Source organism: Gymnoscopelus braueri, assembly GCF_963280865.1.
Source record: "Gymnoscopelus braueri genome assembly, chromosome: 4".
NCBI lineage: Eukaryota > Metazoa > Chordata > Actinopteri > Myctophiformes > Myctophidae > Gymnoscopelus > Gymnoscopelus braueri.
In genome coordinates, this window is record NC_137605.1 from 16,444,718 (window position 1) to 16,456,601 (window position 11,884).

General features: G+C 40.9%; 1 protein-coding gene across 2 annotated transcripts in view; it reads right to left on the bottom strand.

The window, feature by feature from the left end:
- The window catches only part of myh14 (myosin, heavy chain 14, non-muscle), a 48,002-nt gene extending 36,625 nt beyond the window's left edge, over positions 1-11,377 (bottom strand). For both annotated transcript variants that reach the window (XM_080427005.1, XM_080427004.1), the window contains exons 1-6: positions 11,227-11,377; positions 7,159-7,186; positions 4,365-4,476; positions 2,943-2,954; positions 1,216-1,308; positions 368-431 (exon numbers count right to left, since the gene is read on the bottom strand). In XM_080427005.1, the coding sequence (XP_080283131.1) occupies positions 368-431; positions 1,216-1,308; positions 2,943-2,954; positions 4,365-4,476; positions 7,159-7,186; positions 11,227-11,308 (391 nt within the window). In that variant the 5' untranslated portion in view covers positions 11,309-11,377. The remainder of the gene's footprint in view (positions 1-367; positions 432-1,215; positions 1,309-2,942; positions 2,955-4,364; positions 4,477-7,158; positions 7,187-11,226) is intronic.
- Positions 11,378-11,884: the final 507 nt, after the last annotated feature.

Consider the following 11,884-nt stretch of genomic DNA (forward strand, 5'->3'; position numbering starts at 1 on the left):
TTACCATTATAAACAAGGATTTAATCCATCAGTGGATTGATTGATAGTCTATTACAGTGCATACTTATTACTTAACGTATCATCTACCATGTCTGTCAATATGTCTCATGTTAATAAACCAATTTCACCAAGACAACATTAGTAAAAGGCTATGCTAGACCCCAGACTGTTATAGTTACTATCGAAAACAAAAACGTACATAATACAGTTTGCCGGGTGCACGGCTCACGAAGATTCACAGCAAGAAAGTAATAAAAGAAAGTACCAGATGGACTTTGGAGTTCTGGCTATTACTTTCTTACTGTTATAGTTACTACACGAGTACACGGAAGTCAATTCTTCTGAGCAGAACTTCATCAAAGGATACAGGTCTCAATGTTGGCACCGACGATGTAGCCCGCCACATCAAAATTAATCCGGATGAATTTACCCTGAAGAGAGGGGGAAAGTTTTGTTTAATGTTCACTTGATAACTAAGTCACCTCCAGACACGTTAATATGTTGTTTAACATATTATACATATTACATTGCCTTTGCTTGCTCTCTTTGTTCACTGCATCTTTCTCTCTCCCTTTCTCTCCCCCCCCCCCCGACCCACCCACCACCACACACACCCATACACATCCCCTACTGAACCACCTGACACCTCACAGCGAGGAGTTTCACGAGTAGCATGTAATCAGCACAGAGGTTCACGTTATCTCCCCAGCCAATTCAGTGACGACGACACAGTTCCCCTGCCGGATTCCCACCAACAAGCACTGCGTATTGTCTAGGAGCACCCAGACAAATCTGAGGTACCACTGCTGGGAATCGAACCCCAGCCCTCTGTGGCGGTGGACAAGTATTTGTACTTGTAAGCAGGGTTGCCAGATCTGCTTATTATAATTTCCCCGCACGATTTTATTTGAAAATAGCCGATCTACAAGCTCACAACGCGTCGCATCGCGACGCGTTGTGAGCTTGTAGATCTGCTATTTTCAAATAGCTGATGTATATGTTAAAGTGCTCATGTGGCCCCTAGTCGCTTCTTTTGGGCTGGTTTTCCTAGACCTGGTTGCTTGTTTCTCTTGCAGAATCTGGCAACACTGCTTGTAAGTACAATATGTGTACCTTTTATTTAATTTTATTACATGTCTGTGTTTTTGTGTTACTGCTATAACTCTGGTCTTCATTCAACTGAAACTAACTACTAAACCCAGACCCTGTTCTTACAAATCTGGAGGAGTTGTCATTCTTGACGGTCTTGGCATTCCCGAAGGCCTCGAGGATGGGGTTGGCCTGCAGAAGTTGTCTCTCCAGCTCCCCCTGGGGGACAGACAGCACAGGACACAGCCGGGATCAGACACCCGACACTGGGAACACACAACTCTGTGTCAGCCTCATTCACCACCACATGGAAGTCTAAATGCATCCTGGAAGGTCACCATTCAAAGTAAAAACAATGTTGCATTCAGTTTTAGAAAGATACGGTAACATTGGCTTAATAGCAACTGAAGAGCTCTGTTCCATAATGCTATATGGCTCATGTTTTTTAATGTTTAGTTAGCTTAGTTGTATGCTGTGTGTAGTAAGGCATCATCATTTGTTCAAACAGCAGATGTGTCATTATGTAAGGAGACTCTTCAGTTATACCACCAAAGCAGGAGATAACAAAGCAAAAGCAAAGCAAGGGTCCGACATTTCTCAATTATTACTGACAAAGAATGTAAACGAACTGGAGGAGGAGATCATAATTTCGGAACGTCGTTACTGACAGGCAATATGCACCTACTTTATTAATAACCTACTGAGCACGCTAGCCCACTTCTGTCGGCAATGTATTTGGGTCCTATTGAAAATATTGTGGGACTAGACTGTACGTAATACATCGCTGTGGGCGGGAGCGGGAGGTCAGAAATTAAACCATTGGGGGAACGGCCGGGAATGGTCTGAAATTCAACGGGGACTAGAACTACTAGAAAAACAGTCCCGTTTAGGGATCTAGTGGAGGTTGGGGTTATGGAATAAATGTAGTGTGTGTGTTGGGTAGGGGGGGGGGGTTAGGTGGCAAAAGCAGGCACAGTATGCAAGAGAAGCAAAACTATAACCCACATAGATGCACACTCAAGTCCACTCAAGGTCACGCACGCACACACACACACAACTTCTCAGAAAGGAAAGCAGAACTACTCTACAGGTAAATACCTATTGCATTTACATGCTATTGTTCTATAAATACAGCCCTCCACCCAGAGATGCTACAGCAAAGCCAACAGCGCATAGAGAAACCCTAGAAGGCAGGGCTTCATTCAGAGGCCGCACAAACAGAAATATATATACAGAGTTGAAATGATCCCCTTATCTGTAGGGCCGGGCAATATGGACCAAACAATATTGTACAAATTGCCAATAATATTGCATTGTCACATTAATATCAAAAGTTTTTTTAAGTATAAATATAGCTTAAGTGATTAAAGCAGGAGAAGACAAATGCTTATGTCATATCACGACAGTGGTGTAAAAGTAACTAAGTACATGTACTCAAGTACTGTACTTAAGTAAAACTTTTAGGCACTTTTACTCTACTGGAGTATTTTGCAATTGTCTATACTTTTACTTCTACTCCACTACATCTCAGAGGCAAATATTGTACTTTTACTCCACTACAATTATTTGAAAACTTTAGTTACTAGTTACTTTGCAGATATAAATGATTACATTATAAAACATTAACCACTTTAGCCCTATTTCATACCTAGGCTATTTGAAAATAGCTGATCTACAAGCTCCCAGACGATATCTAGTCTTATATCTCGACATCGCAATCATATTTATTGCCCAGCCCAACTTATCTGTACGATAAGGAGTCACATCAGCTCTTTACACTCCAGATCTATCTTCAAGCACCCATGATTTTATCTGAAGCTCATAACAGCAGACTGGATATGTTGAATACTCACATATTGTACACTCTGAAAACAGTTGAAGGAGGGGGAAAAAATGTGGGGTGGGGTGGAAGGGTGAACAAATTAATGAGGTAAACAAACAACAAATAAAACTATAACAAGACAGCAAAAAGCCAAAACAAACAAAGGAAAAAAACAAAAGATACAGTCCAAGGATTGTCATTTCAGTGGTAAACCGTCTAAAGGAGAATTTCACCAAAATACACCTGGTCGATTTATTTAGCAAATAATCTCACACACATTCCAAAAACCTGTATCTGTATCACAGTCATTTGTTTGCCTTTACAGAAAATACAAATAATACTTTGAATTCGTATGTGTTTTACAAAATATGTGAAAGCCTTATAAACAATATCTAATGAACTCATAGGACTGCAGTTTACAGTCTATCCAGTCTAAATTCCAATGACAGACTGAGACACAGAAACTGCTGAGATGGGTTTTGGGTGAAAGGCTCCTTTCAGGTTTGAGATCATTTTGTGGGTTAGTCGGTTAGGATCACGAGAGATCATTAGGCAGATAATAAAAGTACAGAAGAGAGAGGGACAGAACAGGGTCCACTCACCCTGTTGACTAAACTACCTCGTGGCAGAGACTTACTGCCATCCGTCTGAACATGAGCATGAGAGATAGGAAGCGAAGCAAGGAGAGAGAGGAAAGTTAAAATGTTAAAGGAGTAGTTCATCCAAAAAAGTACTTATTTTCTATCAATTACACACCCCATGAAGCCTTGAATTCATGGATTTTTTTGTTTTGTTTTTGTCGCATTCCTAAGCCAATAATTTGATGAAAAGTATTGGCTTAGCAATGCGACAAAAACAAAAATATCTCCATGAATTCAAGGCTTCATGGGGTGTGTAATTGATAGAAAATAAGTCATTTTTTGGGGGGGAAGCAAGAGCAAGAGTTAGATTGACACAAGAACATCTATTAAAATGACATACAGGCGTCATTGACTAGAGGGAACACTCCAGACTGGGTGGGATATGAACACAATGCTGGTTAGTTTGTCTACACTGCCAGCCATTTCATTTTCCTGTTTGGCTGGTAAAATAGGGCAGTAGCTGAAGAGATTTTTTTTTAATGTTCTCTGCCCTGGTAAGACTCCCACAGTATTGGGATTTAAATCAGAAAATAGTGGAAGAAGACAACAATAGAAGTTAATATGGCAACAAAACACTGTGACGTTATTACAGTTACATTTATTATAACCATACTTCTTTAATAAACTATCCATTTCACAAACAAGCTACAAAGACAACTGTGTTCTCGGCTTTCTTCTCCTGCTCTATGTCTCTATACCTCATACCTCCACTGACTCCTTGTCTCAAACCTAAATCAACTTCATCTCTTTCATACAGTATCTACTATCTGCATTGACTACTTGTTTAATAGCATTCAGTCCTAGTTTCATACCTGCATCTCTTTGTTTCTTCCCAGAGTGCCCGTCTTGTGGGAGGAGGCCACATGAGCCAGATACTGGATGACTTTTTTTGTGTTCTCAGTCTTGCCTGCACCAGACTCCCCACTGGAACACGCACACACACAGAATATTTACAGACATTTACATTAACAGATAGTCATATACAGTATATTAGGGGTGTAACGGTACACGTATTCGTACCAAATCGTTTCGGTACAGGGCTTTCGTTCGGTACGGCCGTGTACAGGGCCGTGGGAAGACGTTTTAGGTTTCGAGTGCTGCTGTGTGCTAAAGCGTGTGTTCGGGTTTGTTACTTTTTTGGGGGGGTTTTCTTACATTAATTCGCTTAATTCAGTCCCAGAACACATATTGCACTAAATCCCCCCCAAATAACGACCAACAATAACAGACACACTATGCAAAAAAAGTTTTTAATATTTGTTTTTATAATTTATTTATTTTATTATTATTATTTTTTTCATATATTATTTTTAGGGGGTGCTGCAGCCCCCTCAGCACCCCTACTTCCCACGGCTATGGCCGTGTACCGAAAGAGTGGCGAAAAAACAAACAAACAGAGCAGCATACTGCACACACAGAACACTACAAAGAAAGCACGTTTAGCCCTAAAGCCTGTCATGTTGGCAGCCTGGGAACAACACTTTTGTTTTTTTGGTGAAATACAACAACAGAGAAAGACAAAAGCAATGTGCCAGCACTGTGTTCAGCAGTAGCAGTTGGCTATGCTGCTGGAAACATGTCAAACATGTTGGCTCAATTTAAACCGCACAACGTGAATGTTAATATCACTGCTGACTTGTCCAAGGCATCTGCTCATGGCTGGTGGATGAACATTCAGAGCTACATTACCGAGAGCTACAATGACCTGCCCATCACATCACCCCTCAGTGGAACATGGTTAGGCTAGCTGCATGTTCTGCACACTCCCCCTGTTTATGACTAATTTATGAGCACAAATCTGGCAGAGGGATTTACAGTAAGGAGGCAGCAAATGAGAGACAGATGTGCATGTTTGCTGAGAACCAGCATGTTGGCATTGTAGGCAATACCTCATCTAAACATCAAGTTGAATATTATAATTCAGTTCCTTAACAAATATTTTGCTTATTTCATTATTTTCTATTATTTTACTACCTTTTTCTTTTACCGTTACACTCTACCATATGTATGTAGTATTTACTGTACATACACACACATACATGTACACATGCACTAACACATGTGTGCATACATCCATGCACAAACACCAATAAATCCCATTCTATTAACAAAATGTCTCCTGCACAAGAGCACAGGCATGTAAACACACATGGTCATAGTTACAAAAACAGCATCTGTTCGCACATTAAACACACACACACACACACACACACACACACACACACACACACACACACACACACAGACACACACACACACACACACACACACACAAACGCATGACCTCACACAGCAGCCTTCTGCGTTAGTGAACAGAGAATCCATGCAGTGTATTATAGGACAGAGCTGTAAACAGAGAGCAGGTGTTCAGGATGTACTGAGGCAGTAGTACTGTGTTACTGTTGGTAAAAATACATGTGAACACACAGAATGGAGTTAAAGACCAACTCTGACCCAGGATGAACCTATACTGGGATCTTGTACAATGACAGGAAAAGACAGGAAGGAAGAACAGCATACAGCAAGAGACAGACGTATGGCGCACACAGAGAGACATATGTTAGGAAGACACGGCACACACGCACACGCGCGCACACACACACACACACACACACACACACACACACACACACAAAACATACGTTTAATGTGCACTGTACACATGCATACATGTACATAACCATAGACACTAGAGGAGTGTTTCGAGCACTGACCCATTTTGGGATGCAGACTGGGTTGCAAGTAAATATCCCAGAATTTCTATTATTATTATAATTGAGATTTTTTTATAATTATTTCGTTTTCCCCCAAAGATGCATTTACTGCTTAAGTCCTATTTTATACGTGGTCGTATTTTCACAACGACGCGACACACTGAGTTTTTATTTTGAAATTCAATGGAGGATTAAGCCCCTTGAGATGCAGCATCTCATTTTCGAGGGGGTCCTCAAAGCACAACACAAAACAAGAAAACAATCGAACAAAACAAATCATGCACATAAAGGCTCTTCCACCATCTCAACCCCACTACGTCAGTATATTAGAAACCTTTAGAGATTCTTTCAATTTAAATCAAATACATTTTAAATACAATTTAAATAAAAATAAAACAATCAATTCAAATAAACAAACATGATGCCAATATAGGATCATCTTAGAAATAAATACAAAGTTTGTAGATCTACTATTGTAGGTAATTTTTTTTGTAAGTTTGGGTTGTGGGGAGAGGGTTAGGGTTACATTTCTCATTTGGGTCTGGATCTGAAAACGTTTGGGAACCCCTGCCATAGAGGTATCCAAGTTCACCACCTAAGGCAATCCATATATACTGTACGTTGTCATACGTCGAATAGCAAAAATAGATTTTTTGTAACTGAATCGGTGAGACATGCATGTATGTGTTCATATACAAATACACAAAACACACGTATACACTAATTGCATAGAGGTGTAGGTTGGCCACAGGAAAACACACATTTGACTGCAAGAGGACGCACGCACACGCACACGCACACGCACACACACACACACACACACACACACACACACACACACACACAAATCAAAGCAAGCACATGCTCAGACTACTACACCATGTCTACTCACGTGCAAAGGATGGATTGATCCTCTCTATCTGTGGAAGGAAAGTGATCAGAATAAAATGTCAGTGTTATATCATAGTCACACCATGTACCTCTATTTACATTAAAAGTCCTATTCGCACTGGATTAGTATTGCTGATGGACCTCAGGTGATTCGTAATAATTACGGAAGAGGTCTGTGTTTTTAATCCAGTGCGAATAGAGCTTTAGTCATTTATCGGATGCTCTTATCCAGAGAAACCTGCTCAAGGATAGTTGGACTTAGAATCTGCAACCAGTAGGCTGCAAATGATTATGCATGAACCACTTAAGCCCTATAAACTTTGTCGTACAACAAATGGGGGAAATAGCCAATCTACAAGCTCACACCACGTCACGGTGCGACATGCTGTAAGCTTACAGATCTGCTTATTTATTTTCTTTAAAAATATATTTAATGTTGAAATGTTTCCAATTTTTCATATTTCTTTGAAAATTTCCGCCAGTGATGACATGCCCGAACAAGCTGAAAGTGATTACGGTCTGTGGACTGGTGGTTCCCAGGTCTCAGCTGGTGACCGACTGGGTGGATATAGGACGCCAGGCTCAAAGTAGTCCAAAAACCAATTATTTCATTTCTTGACGTGCATAAAGCTGTTCACCAGAGATAGTCAGCATTTATTTTGACTTCATTATTAGCACTAAATGACTTGACTTATTCTGTGTTTGCCTTATTTTCTGATTAGCAGCTAAGAGGTGGATATGTTCACTCAGCCTCCAAAGGCAAAGTAGATCACATGCCCAAAGCGGTTGCCCACCCCTGCATATAGATCTTATTACACACAAATAAAACCTCATCAGCAAGCCTTAATCACAGTCCTTTGCCTCTCAGTGTGACTTTAATTGTAGGTTTGAGGTGAGGAATGGAGGTTATCTAAGCACCCACCTGCCCTAGTTTCCTGGCCTGTGCAAGTGGACCATCTCCAAATTCAAAACTCACACACAAGTTGCACAAACACATACACACAACCTTTGCACAATACACACTCACAAACACATAAGAATAATATGCGCGAGCTGTTCAGGCAGAAGTTAGGGAACAGACCGTCTCTTCCATACAACATGCTCATGGCTGCAAAAAGACTTCTTGCAAAAGGTTCAACAACCTGGTCTCACGCCAAACCTGTCGAAATTTGTCAATTGTCCAAGCCAGTGACTTCAACACCGGCAGGCAATGTCAGAGAATGTTCATTGACGCTCAACAGGCAACGTCCAACCTATCAACGTCCCCCAAAAACCGGGACACACTTGAATACCAACACATGAAGTTCCATGCACTGTTCCATGAGAACAGAGATTAGGAGGAGAACAAGACTTCCTAGACTCCCACTGAGAAAGACTGCTGTTTCTGGTACCCCAAAACTTCGTCTCATTACAGTTTCTTTAACCTTTCAGAAGTAGAGGTTCACGTGTTGCTGTGCCCTTGTTTGAACCAAAACAGCCAATACTTGAACCACTTCCAACCTGGCGTCCCTGTTTTCGGTATGTCGTTATAGGTGAACATTTTAAAAAATAGTAGATCTACAAGCTCACAACATGTAACATCGCAACGCGCGTGTGTGTGGGGGGTTAATCATCTCTTCAGATAGCCTACTGACTCATTCCATTATCAAGTGATCTTGCAATCAAACAAATAAACAAGCAACAAACAAAAACAAACAACACACCCACACACTATGTGAGCAGGAGTGTGTCCATTTTTTTGCATCATATTATATGCTCGTCGATAGATTATTGCTCATAATATATTTTTATATATTTTTATTTAAATCCCAGATATGTCTGACCGAACTATAAATAGGTGCGCAAAAGTCATGACAGGATACTTGTCTTTGCCTCATACTGTCTTCAATTACAACAGAAGTTAGCTCACTGCGTTGCTAGGCCAGGAATCCACACTACACTGACTAAGATAATAATGGCTCACATTGTCTCTTCTAAGATTCCCACGGACAAACTCCCAAAGAATTCAGACTAGTCCTACAGGTTCAATTATTACACGTTAACACACACCTACAGCATGAGAGAGAGAGAGAGAGAGAGAGAGAGAGAGAGAGAGAGAGAGAGAGAGAGAGAGAGAGAGAGAGAGAGAGAAAGAGAAAGAGAAAGAGAAAGAGAGAGAGAGAGAGAGAGAGAGAGAGAGAGAGAGAGAGAGAGAGAAAGGAGATGGAGAGGGAACAAGTGAGTAATAATGACAGACAGGGAACGAGAGAGAGGAAAAGCAGAACAGACAAAAAAAAAAGAAAACAAAGTGAAAGAACAAAGGAGAGAGACAAAAAGAAAAAGAGTTGAATGAAACAGTTGAACATGTCAGAGCTCATCCAGCCAGTCCTGTCAGAGGGTGACAACATGACCTGAAGCACAAATGTTGCTAAGTCCAAGGCTGACTGGTTTTAAATGATTACTTTGAAAATGTTTGACTCGTTCCATCATCAACTCAGTGCGACAGCTGAGACATTAGAAGTACCTCTGAACAACTGTTTGACGATTGTCTTGTACTGTTACAAATAATCAAATATGTTGCTGCCATCATCGCCACAACTAAATGTACAGGGTTGTAATTTGTCACTTTGCCTGCCTCACCTTCAAATCAACTACACAGACGAAAAATAATCAGTAGTATTTTGGCGACTACCACATTACGGAAATAATCTAAAAAGAAGCACATTTGCTGATGTTGCTTTATAGGAAGAGTCAAAATTTTAATTGATTGATTCCTCTAAATCACTAGTTCCCAAAAAGGTACATCCGTTTTCTACATTTATTTTTAGGGGGCCCCTAAAGCACGTAGAGTGTAGGTCCCCTTTTGTTTTTGTTGATTTTATTATTCTTCCGCAGGTTTTTGCAGTTCTGGCTTTTTCGGTTTTTACATATTACATTTATTGGCCCCAGTATTGCTGCTTGCAGCTATATTTAATTATCATTATTGCAATAGATTTTCAAATTTCCCCCCAAAATTTCACAATTTTTAATAAATTAAAAACTAATTCAAGCATTAAAAAAAGGGACCCGACCCGCGACACGCCGCAACGGAACCCAGGCGCCCGGTCCGGCCATCTTTTATATAAATATGAAATATTATATTATATTATCTATTTGTGCAAAACCAACCTACAAGAACAAAGTTGGTGTAACTGGAAAGTACGTTTTATGTGCATAGATTATCAGCTGGCCGACATTCACTCCAGAGGTGGCGCTGTTTGACGGAGCATCAGAAAATAAGTGAATTTGAGTTGGTAGTGTTGGTGTGTGTGTGGTGTGTGTGTGTGGGGTCCGGTGGCCACCATGGCTCTGTGACCCTTGAGCTCATTACTATTGATAGCGTGCAAGGTTGCTCATCTATGAACTGAAGCTTTCAGAAAAGCATCATCTATAGACTCTAGACCAGTGTGTCCCAACATAGGGTTGGTCCCGTTTTATTGGGTTGTGACTAAATGTCCCTTCTTTATCTTTACTACACTTCTTATTATTTCAAATATCTTTCAAAAGATTTTCAGAAATGTTCAAAACTATTTCTAAAATTGTGAAAATAGCTGATCTCACAGCGCGTTGCGGTGTGACCACGTTGAGAGCTTATAGATTGGCTAATGTCACTATTTTGCAATGGGGCTTAAGTGGTTAATTCATTCAAGGGTGAGTCAAATTTCTCTTTTGGGACTCGAGCTGAAAACGTTTGGGAACCCTGAGCTAGACTGGTACAATAAAAAAGCATGTTGACTTGTCAAAATACTCAAGAGAAAAGAGAAATGAATCGTAAACCCTAAGGCCAATACATTCTCCTTCTGATGTTGGAAAATCCTTCAGTTTGGAAAGGCTTTCCAAACTTTAGTTCGGAGAGTCAGGACAACCTTGAGGTGCACAGGTTCCGAGGAAATGCTCTGAGCTCGGAGTGACTCAGACAATGATCAATTTGTACTTATATCAACTCCCTTTCCGAAGAAATGTTCGGACGTTTGAAGGAGCATGTATTGCGCTTTAGTCTCGAGAATCCATTAATGTCTATTACACAAGCTGTTGTAGAAGATGACAGTACCTTGCAGCATGCTGCGGTAGGCAGCCTCGGATATGGCGTAGATGTGTGGGGGCATCTCGTGGCGTTTCTTGCCGCGGTACATCTCGACGATGGACTCCGTGTAGATGGGCAGGTTCTTATAGGGGTTGACCACCACGCAGAACAGACCCGAGTATGTCTGTGAGTTCAACACACACACACACACACACACACACACACACACATTTTAATTTCAGTGATTGCAGTATGCTACCTACAGCAAGTGCTTCTCAACCAGTGGGTCGTGACCCAAACATAGGTCGTGGGGTGTTCTGACAGGGTCACGGAGAAACGAGCAAGAGGTCATACTGTACGTCTATTAAACCCCATACATTGCCGAGCGGAGTCCCTCTGGGCTCTATACCAGTGACTTTTCTGTTTTCGCTCTACATTAACTAACTTAGCTGAAAATATCTGATCAACAAGCTTGTGAGCTTGTCGATCTGCTTTTTTCTGCTAAAATTTACCCCAGAATATGGATGCATGGGGTTTAAGTGGGTTAACCACATGAACCCTAGCGTCCCTATTCCGGGGTGAACATTTTTGCTGGTAATAGCAGATCTATGAGCTCACAACACATCGCGTTGCAAGCTTGTAGATCAGCTATTTTCGCCGAAGATCATTAGTGCCTAGTCAGCAA